Here is a 19,962-nt window from a genome sequence, read left to right on the forward strand (position 1 = left end):
ATGAGTACTATTCATATATATGAAGTGTGCATGTATTACAATATGCAAATATGGACTGGGCGTGGGGGTACTCTCTCTTAATCCTGGCACATGGGAGACCGGCAGGAGAATCTCTGAGTGTGGAGGCAAGCCTCATATCTGCATAGTGAATTCCAGCACAGCCAGGACTACATATCACCCTGTATCACCTGATATGCAAATATATGTCTATATGAAGTATGCAGGCATGAACCTACAGAAGTGAGGAGAGTAGCTAGCTTTGTAATTGGCAAATGGGGATTGAAGTCAAGCCAGTGTAACTCTCCCCCTTTGTGTTTTTTTCATTTTATTTTTTTATGGGTGTGAATGTTTGCCTGCATGTATGTATGTATGTTTGCATATGTGTGCACTGGCTATTGAATCTAGCAGAAGGCATCAGATCCTCTGGACCTGGACTCATGGAGCTGCCACATGGGTTCTGGGAACCAAACCCAGGTCCTCTGGAAGAGCAGCTCGTGTTCTTAACTGCTGAGCCATCTCTCCAGCCCCTCTCAATTTATGTGTTAAGATGAACCATAAGGAAATTCTTTTTTGTGGGGATATTTTGATATCATTCAAGGAAGTAAGGAAAAGTTCAAGATAACCAGAGGTCAGACTTACAGTAGCAATTCTGAAAACCACTCTGAATTAAGTGAAAAATGAAGTAGAATTAGAGCAAATATTAGGTGCTCAAAACTCGTGGTCTCCTTTTCTTGGCTTCTCCCCCAGGTTTAGAGTCTAAAGATGTTTAAAACCAAAATAATAACAATTACAAAAAGTGACCTAATCCTTTGCTCTGGAAACCAGTTAACACTTACTGCTTCTCAAACAACTCAGGCCATTTGCTCTGTCCCTGCTAAGGAACAATGAGTACTTTTACGTCTTTCTTCCACCTGAGTTCCCTGTAAGTACACATGCTTTTAGAATTCTTTCTTGAGTTCTCTGAGAAAGCCAGCCCTTTCATCCCTGAGCCACAGCTGCACTGGCACCCCACTTTCTTGACTTCCTGACAGAAATTTCTCTTTGTTTGTCCTCAGTGTCTCGGTGGTGGTTGGCTTTTCTCTCCTTTGGTTGCCTAGGTTGACTTTTCCCCTTTTCAAGGCTGTCTTACTTGTGTTGTGGACTCTTATCTCTTTCTCCTTTCTGACCTCAGCTAATGGAGTCTGAGTCAGGAAATCTTTCAGGAACTCAAGAGCCAGGTCTTTAACTGCCTGTCTGAACAGTGCAAATCTCACCAGTAGCTTTAATCTCTACTGTAATTTGATACTATCTCAGTTTTGAAAATGTACATAGTTGGGTACATTGTGTGTGTGTGTGTGTGTGTGTGTGAGAGAGAAAGAGATTGATTGATTGATTGATTGATTGATTGATTGGAGAATGGCTGAGGATGACATTGAACTCCTGATCCTCCTAGTCCTAATATTAATATCATATTTAAAACATTTTGTTAATTTATTTTTTAAAAATATAGATAGAAGGATTACGTATTTGCCTTAAATGCTAATCCCAGCCACCTAGTTTCCCTCCCTGGAGAAAGTATTTTTACTGATTTCTCTTTTTGTTTTGTTTTCTTTGAGACAGAGTTTCTTTGTATATCCCTGGAACGCACCCTGTAGACCAGGCTGACCTCAAACGCCCAGCAGTCTACCTGCCTCTGTCTCCCAAGTTTTGTTTTGTTTTGTTGTTTTTCCTCTTCTTGTTTTTGTTTTTTGTTTTTTTGTTTTTCAAGACAAGGTTTCTCTGTGTAGCCCTGACTGTCCTGGAACTCACTCTGTTGTAGACCAGGTTGCCCTGGAACTCAGAAATCCGCCATCCTCTGCCTCCCGAGTGCTGGGATTAAAGGCGTGCCCCACCACTGCCTGGAGTTTTTTCTTTTGTTAAACTGTGTGTGTGCATGTCTTTGTAAGCATGTTCTCATGTGTGTGCAGTATGCATGCCTGTGAGCACAAGGAGCCCAGATAGGGCATTGGGGTCCTCAGAGCTGTAGGTACAGATATTTGTGGAATTGGCTTGTTAAGTGGGTACAGGGATTTGAACACCAGTCCTCATGGTTATGTAACAAGCAGTATTAACCACTTTCCCATCTCCAGCCCCTGCCCCTTGCCCCCTACCCCCTTTATTTGAGACAGGGTCTTACTATGTAACCCTGCATGGCCTGAATTTATAGGTAGAACAAGCTGGTCTCAAACTCACAGAGATCTGCCTGCTTCTGCCTCTCCAGTGCTGGGATTAAAAGAATGCAGTACTACACCTGGCTCTTCAACCCTGTTTCTTTCTGTTTTGTTTTTTTGGGTTTGGAAACAGGGTTTCTCTGTGTAGTCTTGGCTACCCTGGGACTAGGGACTAGTTCTGTGACCGAGCTGGACTGGAACTCAAAGATCTACCTGCCTCTGCCTCCTGAGTGTTAGGATCAAAGCTGTGAGCCACAGTGCCAGATAAAGCTGTGTTATTTCTTTATTTAGTAAGTACTTATATTCAATGTATTTTAAGATTTCACTTACTTTTAGCAATATAGGAGACAAACCTAGAATCTTGCAAGCATGTAAGCCAACAATAGTTTAGCTTTAAATAAAATAAAATGAATTTTATTTATCTGTCTGTGTGTGTAGGCATGTATGCCACATGGGCATGTGGAGGCCCGAGCCAGGAGTCAGCTCTCTCCTTCCACTATGTGCATTCCAAGGATTGAACTCAGTTCACTAAGCTTGGCAGCAAGTGTCTGTACCTACTGAGCCATCTCATTGGCCCCTTAGAGCACTTTTAATGATAAAGAAAAAACTTGTGTGTATGTATGTGTTAGGGTGTGTGTAATGGTGTGTGTGTGTGTGAACGTGTACCAGGGTGTCCCTGTCACCCTGGTCAGAAGGGAGTTGTGACAGTCAGTTCTTTGCTTCCACTTGTGGGTTGCAGAGATGGAACTTGAGTTGCCAGTCTTATGTGAGGTGACAAATGCTTTTATCTGCTTTCTCTGCAGCCGTCTCCACTTTAAGGTCTCTCTAAACCCAGGGATCCCCTTTCTCTGCCTCACCAAATCTGTGAGGAATTTACTAAACCATACCTTTGTACCTCTGAGGGAGGTGGCAGGAGGACCAAGTAGGTCTCCTTGTCCCAGGCTGGGGCCCTGAACCCCAGGCCTTCCTGCCTCCAACCTTCCAAGTTGATTAAGGACAAGTTACCACCATACCCCGCTAAAGCAGCAGCACTTACTACTTCACAGTGTGTGTGGGTTGAGTATTTTGGCGAAGCCAATTGTGTCCTCTCTCTGTTTTCCTCGAAGTCATGGTCACCCAGAACCTTGAATTTAAATAGGAAGGGTCTGCTTTTTAGCTCTCTCTTGGGACTCATGGTATTCAGTTCTTTTTGCCTTGTTGGACAAAGTTCTCAGGTCCTGGTGACTGATGGTCAGAGACCTTGCTAGTACCTGGCCTCATGGTCCTTTCTATAAATTGTTCTATAGCTAGACTGCTTATTTCATCAGAGGCAAGAATTGAGAGCCAGAGCTCTAGCCAGGCTTATGCTCTCAATAAGTCAGTCTTTCTAATCTAAGCATAGAAGCGGCGTCACGTCACTTACTTTCTTCCGGGTGTCAGATGCTGTCCTACTCAGGGCATGTCCACCAGCTCTCTGGATCATTGGGTACATGCCAGAGAATGTCGACCATTGCTAGTAATTAATGGAGCCATTTTTAGTAATTAATGGAGTCTGGATGATCACCTAATATCGAATCATTGTTTCGTGTGATCTAACAAATTTGATTTGATTGTTAGTGACTAAGAGGCAGTTAGGTGCTAGGAAATGAGCAGCAGGGACCAGGACACCAAACAGTAAGGGTAAAAGGAGGAGTGGGTGAGGGGTTGTAGCGAGGAAAGGAAGGACAGTTGACCCCAGTTGTCACCCACATTTAAAATTCTGAAAATGTGGAGGATAAATGAATCTGGGGCAGTGAGATTATACCCTGGGCTTTAGATGTGTCCAGCTCAGTATGCCTGAGTGAATGCCTCACATTCAGCTCGCTTCAGAATGAAGGGACTCGGACTTCCTACAGTTCTCAGAGGAAGGTAATGGGCACTGTCTCTGTAAACAGAGAAGAGAATGGAAGTTGAAATGAGTTGGCCAGGATCCCATAGCTAGTAACTGGAAAACTTTCTATGACTGGTTATTTGCATAGAGGTATTAAAAGAAGATAGGCTGTAAATGAATGGATACTTTTTACTGATAGTGGTAACTAGTTTAATACATGGTTTGTCTCATGTTTTGCTACGATTCTAACTCATAACAATGATTTTTGAGACCGCTCAGTGTGTGAGCCTCTCTGTTACTCAGTTCCCAATTAAGTGCACACCAGTAGAATGGAAGCCGGAAGCTCCTGGCCTTCATTTTCAGTGTCAGGGAAGGAAAGGACCTCTTCCGTGTTTGCTGACTGTCTCTTGATTACTGTAGGAAAAAGTTGGTTGAATTTATTCCATTGGCCCTAAGTTATCTTTCCTTTAGAGTCATTTATATTCAGTTCACATATGGATGTTACTTACCATTTATAGAGAGGATGGATTTCTTAATTCAGGGTCCCTTCTTTTTCACTGTGAAAGCTGGCAGTTCATAGATGAATTTTCTCTTTATTTTTCTATTCTCTGTGTCAGCTTTTTTTGTTGTGTTGTTGTTTGTTTTTGTTTTTTGAGACAGGATTTCTCAGTGTCGTCTTTGGCTGTCCTGAAACTCCCTCTGTAGACCATGCTGGCCTCAAACTCAGAGATCCACCTTCATCTGCCTCCCAAGTGCCGGGATTAAAGGTTTGTGCAAAGGCAGGCTTACAAATCTGACACTGCGCTGTTTATTGAAATGGATGGAAAGGAACAAACCAAAGGAAGTGCTAAAAGGCAGGCTGGGCATGTGTGGTAGGGACTGCCTCTCCAAACTTTAAATACTTCAAACCTTGTGTTTTTGGCTCTCTACCTGCTAAAGACAGCTAGCTGAAAGGCAGGTCTCTTAGCAAGCAGTTTTGCTTTTCAGAGGAAGGACTGGCGGAAGCCTTGGAATGTGCCTCTGTCTTCTAGGCTGCTGTTACATAGCCTTGAAAACAACTATGGAACAAAGGGCAGCCAGTACCTCTGCACACCAAACATTCCTTGGAAGACAGATCATGTGTGCCATTGCTTATATCTTTTTACTGTGATGAAATTTAAGTCTCATGTGATGAAACAAAGTCTTACTTGGCAGAGTCAGTAGTACAGCTTGCTGCTTTTTGATAATACGTGTGTTCTAGCCAGGCCTTGAAGTTCTGCCCTTTAACACACTCTGTCCTGGATGTAGGTGTTGCTTGTCCTCTTTGTGACCAGTGTGCTGCTATTGCCCTGAGAAGTGAAGTCTGTGTCCATTCCTGCACAGGAGTCGTCGGTCATTTCCCTATGAAATTGTAGCCTGTTAATTTGCTAGCTTGTAAATAGGGCAATCCTGAGACCCTCTGTAGTTCTAGTAGAATATCTACTGGAGAATATTACAATAATGAAAATGATTAGTTTGGGTGCTGGAACAAACCAGTGGCTTTTTCTCTCTCACGCTGTCACTTTCTCATTTCACATCTACTCAGTCAGCAGATCCTGTCACCCCAGCCCTGTTACCATAGCCTCCTGTACTCTGTTTGATGAGATATTCTTTTTAGACAGATATAATACATAGTCTCTGGTTTGTAGCTCTTAGATTGTGTATAGATACATAAAATAGATGCATGTGACTGTGATGTGAAAGCAGATGCAGCCCTGCCCTGTGGGACAAAGGGGACTGATGGGAGGGAGGGAGGGGCGTGGAGAGAGGGTGCTCGTATACACCGGACCCTCGAAGGAAAACTTGAAAGGCAAAGAAGAAAGGTCTTTAAACAACACACTCCGCTTGTTACGTGCTCCAGTGCCACAGACCCGTACCGCTGGTTTCTCTGTGTGACGTCTTTCTCCTGGGGAATTGCTCTTACTTTTCAGTGGGTTTTCAGAATGCTTTGTAACAATCCCTTTCCCTCCCTCCCTCCCTCCCTCCCTTCCTTTCTTGTTTCTTTTTCCTGTTTGTTTGTTTGTTTGTTTGTTTGTTTGAAACAGGTTCACTCTGTGTAGCCCTGGCTGTCCTGGAATTTGCTGTGTAGATCAGGGTGGCCTCAAACCCAGAGATCTGTCTACCTCTGCCTTCTAAGTGCTGACACTAAAGAGGCAATCCACCACTGCCTGGGAGTCACTTGTTCTTAACTGAAAGGATCTGAAAGTGTTTAAAAGCAAGGTTGGTTTTAAAAATTTTATGTAACTTAAGTCTGATAAAGGTTATTGGTTGGAGCCTAACACCTGTGACACCACCCCTTAGGGAGTTGAAGTCTTGAGAAGTTCAGGGCTAGCCTAGGAGGTAGGTAGGTAGGGTGTGTGTGTGTGTGTGTGTGTGTCTGTCTGTCTGTGTCTGTGTCTGTGTATATAGCAAAACTATCAAACAAACAAAAAGAAGTTAGTATGGAGTAATAATGGAATTTGGGAATTGAAACAATCTAGGAGGAGTGTCAGACTAAAGCTATTAATACCACTGGGCAGATAGAGCCAATTGTGAACCATCCAACATGGGTGCTAGGAAGAGAACTCAGGGCCCCTGGAAGAGCAACCACTAAGCCCCTTCACTAGCTGTTTTCCTAGACAGCTTCCAGGACGAATTCCAAGGAGATGATACTTTGAAATATCAAAAATACATCCAATTTGTGATCAGTGGTATTACTGAAGATAACTTCTTCATAGCTTAGTTTTCAGTGTCTTGTTTTTAATCACCTGATTCATGGAACATGAAATATCATGATAAAATGAGGTATGTAATGTTTTCCTCAATTAGCAACCAGATTGTCTTAATATTAAAATGTTCATTAAGATCTGCAAAAATGTATACACTTCTAAAGAGTGGAGCGTGAGGTAGAAGGTTACACACGCTCAACCACAGGCTTCCATCAGAAACTTGGTCAGCAGTGTTTCAGGCTGAGAGCTTTCAGATTTTGGTGTATGCATTGTGGGAATTAGAACTTGGCATATTTGGATTAGGGGCTGCTGGCTTGTATTGAAACCAGTCTGGGCTATAGCATACCCACAGCTCACAAAGCAAAACATTGAGTCTCACAGCATGGCCAGCAGGTGGCACAGTCTTCCCACATCAAACAGTGGTGCTAACTAGTTATTGGACAGAGAAAGGGAGAGATGAAAGGGAGCCTGCGATTGTCCATGCCTAAGGATGGTAGTACTCAAGCTGTTTCTGTACAGTCTGGGGGCTGGTGTCTCATATATCAAAACAAGCAGTAGTCTACACTTATTTAAGTCTTGTTCTTCTGTTGCTGTTTTGAGACAGGATCTCTTTTTATGTAGCCCAGGTTGGCTTTGAACTCATTCATATACCTACCTTAACCTTCCAAAGGCTGGGACTTCTGGCAGGTTGCCACCATGCCCAGCTTGAATCTGCTTCTTATAAGACTGGGTTTATGCTGTTATTAAGTCAATCACCATCAGCGTCTTTCTTGTAACTTCTATGAGAAACTTAAACCTTTCTTGGAGACTGTAGTTTTATTTATCTCTGGCCTGGTAGCTGACCATGGCTTTGAACTCCTGATTCTTTTTTTGCCTCTTGAGTTCAGGGATCACAGGTATGTGCTAGTATGCCTTATTTAAAATTAACTCTCTTTATATGTATTCACCAATAAAGAATTCATAACACTAGAACACAAATCACTGTATTGTGACTTGTGAGGAACCACTTTGGATTATTTTTGTAGGTAATACTATTGGAATTATATATTTAAATTTTTACTGTTGGCTATTAAGTGACTGGTACAGTAACTTGCAAATGAGGAATACCATTAGTAAGAAAAGAAAAGTGGTGACTGAATAGAGGTCATGTAGGTTCGTGAAGGTCAGTGACAGGTGACTTCCTCCATCACTCTCTACCTTTGTCTTTTAAATATAAATACACACACACACACACATTTAGTGTGTCTGTGTATACATGCACAAAGCATGAGTATGTGCCATGTATGTGGGAGTGTGGAAGTCAGAGGACAACTTGCAGGAGTGACCTGTTTCCTTCTCCAGTGTAGGCTCCTAGCTGGAAATCCTATCATTAGATTTGTTGGCCAGTGCCTTTCCGTGCTGAGTCAGGTCTCCAGCCCTTTACCTCATTTCTGGGATGGTCTGTCACTGAACCTGGAGCTCACTAGTTGGCTAGACTGATTGTCCAGTGAAGCCCGGGATGACTTCCCATTTCTTTCCAGCACTGGAATTAAAGGCATGCGATTGTGATTTTTTTTTTTTTAATGTCAGCTAGGGATCTGCATTCAGGTCTTATACTTGCACATGCAAGCCCTTTGCCCACTGAACCATATCTTCTGACCCCCTTTGATGGCTTTAACATGTCTATGCCTTTCTTAAGGTAGTTAGTATAGTAAGATTTTTTTTTGGGGGGGGGGTTCGGGACAGGGTTTCTCTGTATAGCCCTGGGGCTGTCCTGGAACTCACTTTGTAGACCAGGCTGGCCTCAAACTCAGAAATCCGCCTGCCTCTACCTCCCGAGTGCTGGGATTAAAGGCGTGTGCCACCACGCCCGGCTGTATAGTAAGATTTTAGGAAAGTTTCTCCCCATAATCCACTAGATATGGAGAAAACCTCCCTAGATAACCCTAGAAGTCCAGTTCTTGCAGGACATGCTCAGCTGCAGTGCTTTTATGACGTGCCACCAGGCAGGGGAGGACACCTTCCAGAGACAAGGCTTGGTGTAGAGAACTCAAACTAAGAAATGACTTTCCAAATGGTGAATTATGGACACCTTGATCCTTTGAGGAAATAATTTCTGTTGTGTTCTGCCTGGGGCTTTGCAGGTTTAATGCAGAGTACAACACTCAGGTTATGGGGCTACAGGACTGGACAAAAGAGTAAGTCTCATGGACAGAAACGGTTCAGGGAAAGCAGACTATATGCTAAGCACCCAGAGCAGAGAAAGACTTTAGGAAATCATTTCTGGGGAGTTGTTTTAAATAGAACATTCACATTGTATTTGTGTTTATATTTATGTAGCTTTATATTTACATGACTATATTTCAAATAATAATAAGTGGAATATTGTACTTGTTTTGAAGAAATTATTAAGCTTGACTCTTTTCTCTCTCTTCTCTTCTCTTCTCTTCTCTTCTCTTCTCTTCTCTTCTCTTCTCTTCTCTTCTCTTCTCTTCTTGGTCTTTTGACACAAGGTGGTTTCTCTGTATCCCTGACTGGCCTGGCATTCAATATGTAGACCATGCTGGCTTCGATCCAGCATACAGAGATTCTTCTTGCCTCTGCTTCCTGAGGACAGAGACTAAAGACGTTCATGACCATGCCTGGAAAATTTAATGAGTTATTGTCTCTGCAGCTGTTTTCAAAACTGAAGAGTTGTCTGGGTTTGTTTGTTTTTGTTTCCTCATATTTCCACTAACTTCAGCTCTGTTCTTTTGAAACAGTGACCACATGGAGAGTGTTAATGGCTATTTAATGAAGTACACCAACCTTGTCACGGGGTGGCAGTACAGGTAAGCTGACGGTCCTACGATGGCAGTCTCCGAAGAGGTTGGGAACTGGTTCTGTTACACACTGCTGTCGGCACAGAGCTGGGGAACTTGTAGAGGAGGATTTACCACGTCTCTCCTACACATGGGAAGGCTTTCTCCTTAGAGATGGAGGAGTTGGCCTGTGTCTCAGTGGCAGCCTCTAAATCTCAGCACTGTCGTTAGGAGTAGAGAGGTGTGTTCACCTGCCACGTGCTGGTACTGTGTGCAAAGGCGAGGCTCTTAGTGGGGAGAGTGGGCATTTCTGCTTCATTCTCAGGCTGTGGCCTTGGAGGGTTAGTTAGCAGCCCACAGCCACATAGGCAGTTGGTGAGTCGGGAAGCCAGCTGTGCTAAGTACACTGTAGACTTAATAGTTGCAGGGCAAGGGTTATATTAAGGTTTTACTTTTTAAATTGACATTAAAAAATAAGATTTAAGTCATCTAACTCAGTGTAATTAAATATGTTCACCATTTTGTACAACTGTGCGAACTGCTGATCTCCAGACCCTTCCTCATCGTCTTGAAACCCCATACCTTTCATATACTAGCCTCCTCCTCCAGCCTCCTCTGTTACAGTCTCTGGACTTTACCCCTCCTTCTGCCTCGTGCCCAGGGAACATACGCTGTGTGACCTCTTGTGACTTTTTTATTTCACTCTGCATAGGGTTCAGATTCACATCATAACTTGGTGGGGTGTGATTTGTTTGTTTGTGTAGCCTAGGTTGTCCTAGAATTCAGAGATCTGCCTGCCTTTGTCTCTTGGGTGCTGGGATTAAAGTCATGTGCCACACCACCTAGCTCTTTGGTGTTGTTTTTTTCTCACTTTATTTTTATATTTATATATATGGATGTGTCCGAGAGTGCACCTCTGTGTGCCAGAGTGTCACAGACAGTGTGGAGATCAGGGTCAGTTCTGTTTCCATCATGTGGTTCCTAGGGATTGAACTGTCTTCAGGCATGGCAACATTCCTTCATCCACTGAGCCATTTTGTTGGTCCATTTTTTAAAATTACATTGATTGATTGTGTGTGAGTGTGTATGAGTATGTGTGTGTGTGTGTATGTGTGTATGTATGTGTCGCAGTCAGAGGAAATCTTACAGGAATCAGTTTTTACTTTTCATCATTCAGGTCCTGGGATTTAACACAGGGCATCAGGCTGGCAGAAGTGCCTTCACCCAATAAACTATTTCCTTGATCCACATCATTATTTAAAGGGCAGTAATATTCCAGCATTTGTATATGAAATATTATTTATCTATCCTGTATTGATGGACATTTGGGTTGTTTCTTTTGGCACTTGTAAATAAGGCTTTGCTGTGAATGTTGTGCCAATATCTGTTCAAGTCTCTACATTTTTGTGTCTATGTCAGGAAGTATAAACTAATAGATGATAGTGGTTTTTTTGGTGTTTATTTTTTTATTTTTTTATTTTTGGTTTTAAAGAAATAAACTGCTGCTAGGCATGGTGGCACACATCTTTAACCCCAACACTTGGGAGGCAGAGGCCAACCTGGTCTATGTAGTAAGTTCCAGGACAACCAGGCTACATAAAGAGACCCTGTCAGCCGGGCGTGGTGGCGCACGCCTTTAATCCCAGCACTCGGGAGGCAGAGGCAGGCGGATTTCTGAGTTCGAGGCCAGCCTGGTCTACAAAGTGAGTTCCAGGACAGCCAGGGCTACACAGAGAAACCCTGTCTCGAAAAACCAAAAAAAAAAAAAAAAGAGACCCTGTCTCCAAAAAAGAAAAAAATAATAATAAAATTAAATAAATTAAATTAAATTAATTTTTTATTTAAATAAATAAATGAACTCTCTCCATGTGGCCTAGGATGAGCCCAAGCTCTTAAGCCCCAAACAGTTCTTCTGGCCTTAGTATCTGGAGTGGGTCGCTAGGACTACAGACATGTGTACTTTTGCCTATTTCTATCCTTTTATTCTAACCAGCAAAAGTTTATGCACAGGGTTCTTATTTCTCTGCACCTCCCTTACCTCTCAGGGTCCTCATTTTTCCACCTCTCAATGCTGGGGTACAGGCATACACAGCCATGCCAGACACTTATGTGGGTGACAGTGACTTGGACTCAGGTCCTCGTGCTTGGAAGTACGTGCTCTCACTCACTGAACCATCTCCCCAGCCCTCAGTTATTCTTTAAAGTAATAAAACTAACATTCATAAGCAACTAATTTTGAGTCCAAAGTCTATTTTTATAGACAGATTATTTTCACAGAACCATGTATGATGCTGTTTATAATTCGCATGCGTTTGGAGAGTCTGCCGCCATGATGGGGTAACCCGGGTTGTGCTTTTCTTCCTACCTCAAAACAACACAACCAGAAATAATACATGAAAGAATGTCTTTCTTTTTGAAAGAATGTTTTTCATACACTGTAAAGAATAGCAGAAATGCCCATGGAAAATAGGAGTTTTTAAAAAGAAGCCATGGCGCATACATTCCCACCCTCCCACCAGACATGCACACAAATCTTACAAATAAGGACAAAACCATTTTTTAAAAAGAACAAAAACGCCTTCACATTCCATTTCTGACCGCTGTGTTGGAGGTCGTGAAGCACTGCATAAACAGATTAGCTCTTGAGTGTGGGATGGAGAGGTTGAAGGATGAGATGGGAATGGAGGGATTAAGACGCTGTTGAGAAGCCAGAGGCTTAGGGAGCTCTGTGGCTTGCCAAGCTACCTCTTCTGTGCATTGCAAAAAGATTCTCAAGGGACAAAAGCATTCGGCCTTTGCCATCTATTCAAGGCAGTGTCCTTCCCTCCAAGTCATTTCTATTTTGACCAAAAGCAGCTTTGAGCAGGCTGGAAATACCTACCTAGCACGAGTGTGCTCTAGAAAGTATTGCTTGATGACTGCTAAGATAGCTCAGTTGACAGGCCAGCAGGATGGCTCAGGGCCACCCACATGGAGGGAGGAAAAGACTCCTGCAAACTGTCTTCTGACCTCTACAAATGCACCATGGCACAGTCGTACATACACTACATACATGAATGTATGTAATACAAAAAAAGATGGCTCAGTTGGCAAATCACTCGCCAAGTTTGATCCTCAAAGCCTATGTTTAAAAGCCAGGCATGGTGGCTCACACTTGTAACACCATCACTGGGCAGACTGTCGAGCCATCCAAAATGGAGAGTTCCAGGCCATTTTGAGATCCTGTCTCAAAAATAAGGTGGATAGCATTCCTAAGAAACGATAGCCGAGGTTGTCTCTAGCCTAGCCTGCAAACAGTTTACATGAAACAGTTAATTACTTGAGCTGGGCATGGTGCTATATGTCTAATTGCAGCACCCAGGACTGAGGTGGAGGGTCAGGTGTTTAGAACTGTCCACAGCTACGTAGGGAGTCGAGGCCAGTGAGGAGTGGCCCTGTCTGTGCTCTTTCGCCTCCACCCCACCCACCCCACCCACCCCGGGAAGAATGGCTGGCTCTGGAATAGTTTCCTGACTCCACTTGCTTTCAGTTTGGACTCTAGACCTTGAAGGCGTCTTAGGATCTATGCACGGCCTCTGGAAGCCTCTGGAAGGTGGGAGCAGAGCACGCAGCTGTCTTCCTGTTAGAGCCATCACTAGTGTTTGTTTCTGTACTTCAGAGTTAGAATACAGTTGTGTGTGATGAGGTTTAAGGGGTGGATGCCCCTGAAGCGTGACGTAAGTTACTTCTTCAAACTAGTGGTCTTTCACTCTGCAGTTGCAAAGGCAAACAAACCAAACCCACAGCTCCTTGCCGTGTCTCCCTTTAACAAGAATGCTGAGCGTTACGTTGTGGAGGTTGTGCAGAAAGTTAACCTCCAGTGGACTCAGCCCTGACTCAGACCTGTCTAGTGTATCGTGCAGGCCAGCCTGCTAGGACATGCCTAGATGAAGAGTCTAGTGCCTTTGAAGAAGATGGCTGGCTTTCCCTCCCTCACTGTGTGGGCCATCTTTCTCTAGTCTGTACACTTCTTTTTCCTTCTGCTACTGGGGCCTTGAACCACAGGCCTTGCATGTGCTAAGGAAGTTCTGCACTGAGCTGTCTCTTTAGCCTTTGTCTATCTTTAATTTTGAAGTTTTATCTCAGTAAGTTGCCTAGACAGGCCTTAAATTTGAAATCTGCCTCGGCCTTCTAAATGCTAGGATTATGGCCAAAGAACCACCACACTTGGCTTGGATGATTTTTTTTTTCTTCAATATACTATTTCTATTGATTCTTTAGGAATTTCACATCATATGCCTGATTACACTCGCTTCCTAGTCCTTCCATGGCAGTGTCCCCACTTCTCTCATTACACCACTAACAAAACAACGGAGCAAAACAAAAAAACCCAAGTCCATTTCGTGTTACCCTTATACTCACTGGTCATGGTCAAACTCTCAGTGGCCTGCCTCTCAAATAGAACTGAGTCATTTGCTTCCCGAGTCCCCACCAGAGCCGTCAGGTGTGGAGAGCTAACGTCAGCGTCCTTATCACACTTTTAAAAAAAAATAGTTTCAGAGCTTTATTGTAGAAAGGCAGGGAGAAAGAGAGAAGATAGGAAGAGAGAGAGACCCGCCATGGCCACGTGGGGAGAGAGAGAAGCAGGGCTAGAGATGAGAGTAAGAAAAGTGAGAGTTTAAGAGCCCTTATCACACTTGTAAGACTTCTCTTTGATGGCTTCCTGTTTAGGCTGTTACTTTTTGGGGGGTTGGGGCGGTGAAGGGGAAGGGGTCATCAGGGAAGCCTTCTTCTGTGTTCCTTTCTCAACTGTGTGTGTGCAGTTATCAGTGTCACTGCCAAAGTAGCCTCCTTGCTCTTTACAGTCAGGGGGAACACATCATGGGCTTCCACATAGTTTCTGGTGGCGGCTCTGACCATGAACATGGCCCTTGCCTGCATTAGGACCATGGACCCAGACAAGGTCCTCAGAGGCCCTGACCACAGACATCAAACATGGTCTCCAGTGGCTGTACAGACAATTCACACCAACATGGCCCCAACATGGCAGTACAACCTGTGCACGTCAGCATGGTCTCAGGCTGTAGCACAGACCACACATAGCTGCTTGGCCTTCAGTGGTAACAGGGGCCACAGACATCAGCACAGACCCCGGCCTTAATAAGACCACAGATCCTTGGTGGTCTTTGGTGGCAGCATGGGCCCTGACATCACCATGGCTTCAGGTGGCAGTACAAGCCACTCAGATCAATGACACCTCAACTACAGCACAGCCCACAGACATCAACTTGGACAGGCCCTGGCTGCCACAGGGCTGCTGCCCCCCCCCCCCCCGCCCCCAGGCCTCAGTGGCACCATGGGCTACACTGGTCCTGGGAGGAGGTCCAGGACATGAAGTGAACCGTTCCTCATTCCGGGCCTACATTATTGCTGTCACCCCCAAGGCCAGACACTGTGTTGAGGACCTGAGGGCTAAGTCTACTATGCAAGCTGCAGGCTACTACTGTATACCATCCTGTGACTCCACTGGGCAATGGCATGTTCCCCTGGTGACCTCAGCTCTCACACCTGTCACTACCCTGATGACTCCAGTTCCACCTCTCTCCACAGCTTCTTGGTCACATATTGTTTCTTCCTAGTGTTGCTGGTTGGCCTGGGCATCATGAGCATGGGCAGGGGTGGGCTTCTGGTTGGCTAAGGTGGCTCCCCTCTTTTTTTTTTTTTTAATGGAAGATTCATATAGATATTTTATAAAGACAGGTTTAGAAACTTAAGATCATATTAATGTCTGCTTGTGGGACAGTGGAGCTTGCCAGGAAACGGTACGGTAGAGTAGGTCTGAGTCCCCGGAAACTCGGCTACACACCTGAGATGGCAGGCGGCTCCCTGCTCCCTGCCAGACTCCTGGCCTGGAACACATGCTACACTTCCCACATAAGGAAACTCGAGGTCATGTAGGCCCAGAACAGAGTTCTTCATGCTAATGAGGTACCTAGTAGCCCCCAGGGTTTAGCTAATAGCTCCCCTTCCCAGATATTCTTTTCAACAGAAAGGTATTTAATCTCTGGTCCACCCTGAGAAGTTGGTATATATCTATTTTCTACGAGTTAAACAATATGTATAGACATGGATTGTCTGTTTCATCAAGAACTGCTGTGGGGGTCCATAGATAAGGCCTCCGCCTGCAGAGCCTCAACCTAAGCTTCTCGTAGAAGGCCTTTGCGCTTCCAGACAACCTCCAGACAACTTCCACCAAGCTAAGGACAATCACTGATGAGCTAAGCTGGAGCTCCCATTCCCCCTGACCCGGCCTAGACACCATCCTCAGCCTGCAGGCCCCCAACTCCGCTCCCAGCTCCTTGGGACTCAGCGATGCCTAGATAGATGCCCAGGAGTTTGGGACTCCTAGTCCAGGTCTTACTGTGGGCCCAGGGACTGTCATGCTTATTTCCCAACTTCTCTGTGCAGCTCTCCAGCAGTAACAGGAGGCCTAGAAGTCAGAGAATCCCAACATCTTAGATTGTGTCTTTCTACCCCTGAGGAGTGGTCTGGGCACCTCCCTGAAGCCCAGCACCAGACATTGGTGGCATAGGATAAGGATAAGTGCAGTTAAGCTCCCTGAGTTTCAGTCAGGCTCCCAGAGTTGCTGTCACAGCAGCTGAGCCCAGTGGTGACTGGTTGGAATGTGGACTCCCCACAGCTGCTTTATGTTAATTCAAATAATCCCTTTAAATCTTTGAAAAAAATAACTTAAAAATGAGCAAAGATGTGATTGGCAGTTCATAATGTTTAGCAAACACATGAAAACGTTTTGAACTCAACTCCGCCAATAATCAATGAAATGTGAGTTTAAGATTACAAAAATGTCACCGGTTGGAGCTCAGTCAGTAGAATGCTTGCCTAGCGTGCATGCGTGAGGTGCTGCATGGGAGCCTCAGAGCCACACTCAGCTGTGTGGTATACCTGGAGACAGAGACAAGGAGATCATAATTTAAAGTTATCTTTGACTACATAGAGAGTTTGGGGCTTGCCTGGGATATATGAAACCCTGTCACAGAAAAACAACAACAAAGCCAAAGAAACAAGGAGCTGCAGAATTATTCAAGTTAAATTTTTATCAAAATCTGTAAACACATTTTTCCAGGTCCAAAAGCTTAGGAGGAAGCTGAATATGGTAGCACATGCCTTTAATCCAAGCGTCCTGGAGGCAGAGGTAGGACAACTAGGGTTGTGTAGAGAAACCCTGTCTCAAAACAATAAAAGACTTTAGTCGAAAAGTCTGTGTTCTATCTCTCTTCTTAGGCAGTTTTAACCTTTTTATTTTTTTATCATCAACACAAGGCTGATTCCGTTCTCTCTGACTCCTTTGATGCGATCATTTCTCTGTCACTTGAGACGGTGAACGTCTTCCTGACTCGTGAACTGGCTCACACTCTGCACCAGGTTCTTTTATGAATGTGGCTTTTCTGTAGAATGCTAAAAAACCTTCCAGAAAAAAACCCAAGCATAAATTTTGAGAAATTCACACCTTTTTGTAACTTTTCAAGAAGAGATCTATTACACCACTTAAATTGGGATCTGAATTGGTGCATCCTAAACTAGCCAGTCTATAATTGAATCAGAACATTAAATTCTTTTCCAAAGTCCAACGGTGTTCCATCAAATTCTTTGCCAAGGTGTATCAGTATTTCATCATTTAATCTCAAGTTCCCTGAGTTTCTGTGTCTCTAGTTGCAGTCTTTTCATTTTTAAACAGGGCAAGTCACTTGTGACCTATCTAAAGGTCCAGTCACAACATCCTTCTGCTGTGACATTATTCCCAGTGTATATGTCACTGGTTACATCTTAGATCACACTCATCTCTTTGATTACTGAGGCTTTTTTTTTTTTAAGATTTATTATTCTTTTGTGTGGGTGGGTGGGGAGGTAAGTAGGTTGGTAGGTAGATAGGAAGGAGGTACCTATAGAAACCACAGAAGGGTGTTGGGTCCCCTGGAGTTAGGGTGTTAGGATCCAAACTCCTGTCATCTGCAAGAGCAGTATGTGTTCTTAACCACAGGGCCATCTCTGCAACTCCCATAGTCACTTCTTACCTGGCATTATGCCAGCCCAGAGTTCATATTTTGTCATAGTATGAACATAGTATGTCCCTTGTCTGCAGTTTATCAGGGAGAGATGTTCCTCTAAAGGAGGGCTGTGCCTTGTTTCTTTTTGTACTTACTGTGTTCTAACCTGAGAAGCACTTCTGAGGCTAGTGATGGGGCTTCAGTGGAGTATCTGCCTAGGGTATATGAGGTCCTGGGTTTGATCTTCTGGACCACAAAAAATTATTTAAAATAAATGCTTCTCCTTCAGCTCTGCAGCTTGCACCTTGTATTAAATGTGCTCAGTTTTATAATAATTTTTATCCTAGGAAATTTGGTGTAGTGTTTCTGGGTACTTGTTGGCATGCTTTAGTTTTAGGGGGGTTGTTTGTTTGTTTGTTTGTTTTGAGTTTTTCAATATAAACTACTGTAGTTTTTACATGTTTGAAGTTTGCATGCTTTAGTTTTAGCTAAGGCAAATGTTTAAAAACCATAACATTTTAAACATCTTTGCAGGTTTTTTGTCTTAAACAATGAAGCTGGGCTGTTGGAGTACTTTGTAAATGAACAGTCTAGAAATCAGAAACCCAGAGGGACTTTGCAGCTTGCGGGGGCCGTGATCTCTCCCAGCGATGAGGACTCGCACACCTTCACAGTGAATGCCGCCAGCGGGGAGCAGTATAAACTCAGAGGTGGGGTCCCCTCAGCACCACTGCCACTGGTGACACACCACGGGATGGTCTTAGAACTGCTCTGACAGATGATGAAATCTACTTTAATAATGGTTTTCAAGTTGCCCAGTGAATGAGTCTGTTTAGTGAATTATTTTATAAATGAAACCCTGACTAGTGATAACTGTACAGCCTAGACATTTAAATATTACTGTTTTTTGTCTGCCTCAGGTAATTTTTCTTTTTTGCCCATTGTCCTTTTGACATCTCTTAGTGACATAACTACAATCAGAAGTATTAAAATGTCCATATTCATTAAGATAAATTATAATTTACCATGTTTGGTTTGGGGTTTGGATTTTCATACTGGTTTTTGATAAAATCAGGACTGTTCAGGGTGATCTGACCATAGACTTGCTTGAGCTTTTGAAAGATAGGGTCTTGCTATGGAGCCTAGGCTGGCTTCAAATGCTTACCTTCTGCCTCTGAGAGCTGTCGTTACAGGCTGTGCTGCCATGCCTGGCTTATAACCTCTGTCTAGGTTAATTTATGAAGAAATGTGTTGGGGTTTTACTGAATAAATATACATAAAGTATAGTGGTTATCCTGCTTACCATTCTGCTAAGGTCTGAAAGCACTGCTGAGATTTCAGAGTCTTAATCAAGGTTGTTTATTTGAAAAAAGCACATAATCAGCTAGCAGTGGTAACACACAACTCTAATCCCAGCCCTCGGGAGGGAGGCAGAGGCAGGGGGATCTCTGCATTGGAGGCCAGCCTGGTCTACAGACTGAGTAGTAGGACAGCCAGGGCTACACAGAGAAACCCTGTCTTGAAAAACAAAAAGAAGTAAATAAACAGAAACAAATGTGGGCATACCACCAGGAGGAACTTAAAGATGTATTGCTTCATGTCCTCACCTGGTTACATGGGATTTGTGCACTCCTAGCAAGGGCAACCCTTTAGTCTTCCTGGTCAGTGACATTTTCTGTAAAGAAAGTAGTGCTAGCCTTTGCTTTTTACTCATCCATCCCTGTGCTGTGGACAGTTGTGCTCCCCAAATAAATATAAAAGTACGTGATATCTGTATTCTTTTTATCAGCCACAGACGCTAAAGAGCGGCAGCATTGGGTGAGCAGACTTCAGATATGTACACAGCACCACACGGAAGCTATTGGAAAGGTATGTGGGTTTGTACACTATGCACAAAACAGGAAATAGGGGCTTTATGCTTCTAAATGTAGACAATAGAGCCAGTGAGGAAGAGTGATTGCCACCAAGCTTGACAACTTCAGTTTGATCCCTTGGACTCACAGGGTTGAAAGAGAACCGTCTCTTGATAAATGTCCTTGCTTTCTCATGTACGCTGGTGATGTTCATATGTGCATATACACACAAAATAAATGATTGTTTAAAAAACACATCGAGATACCATTCACACATTATAAAACTGATACACTATAAAATATAATCCTGTGGTGTCAGTGTAGTAACAATAAGATTATGCAACCTTGGGTTGGAGAGATGTCTCAGAGGTTAAGAGCACTGACTGCTCTTCCAGAGGTCCTGAATTCGATTCCCAGAAACCGCATGGTGGCTTACAACTATATGTAATGGAATCTAATGCCCTCTTCTAGTGTGTCTGAAGACAGTGACAGTGCACTCATATACATTAAACAAACAAAC

At 43.7% G+C, this 19,962-nt stretch overlaps 1 protein-coding gene across 3 annotated transcripts in view; it reads left to right on the forward strand.

The window, feature by feature from the left end:
- The window catches only part of Osbpl11 (oxysterol binding protein like 11), a 74,832-nt gene that overhangs the window by 16,817 nt on the left and 38,053 nt on the right, over positions 1-19,962 (forward strand). For all 3 annotated transcript variants that reach the window (XM_021184876.2, XM_029470390.2, XM_021184875.3), the window contains exons 2-4: positions 9,506-9,574; positions 18,124-18,299; positions 19,379-19,458. In XM_021184876.2, the coding sequence (XP_021040535.1) occupies positions 9,513-9,574; positions 18,124-18,299; positions 19,379-19,458 (318 nt within the window). In that variant the 5' untranslated portion in view covers positions 9,506-9,512. The remainder of the gene's footprint in view (positions 1-9,505; positions 9,575-18,123; positions 18,300-19,378; positions 19,459-19,962) is intronic.

Source organism: Mus caroli, unplaced genomic scaffold (genome assembly GCF_978045245.1).
Source record: "Mus caroli unplaced genomic scaffold, Mus_caroli_1 scaffold_17, whole genome shotgun sequence".
Taxonomy (NCBI): Eukaryota; Metazoa; Chordata; class Mammalia; order Rodentia; family Muridae; genus Mus; species Mus caroli.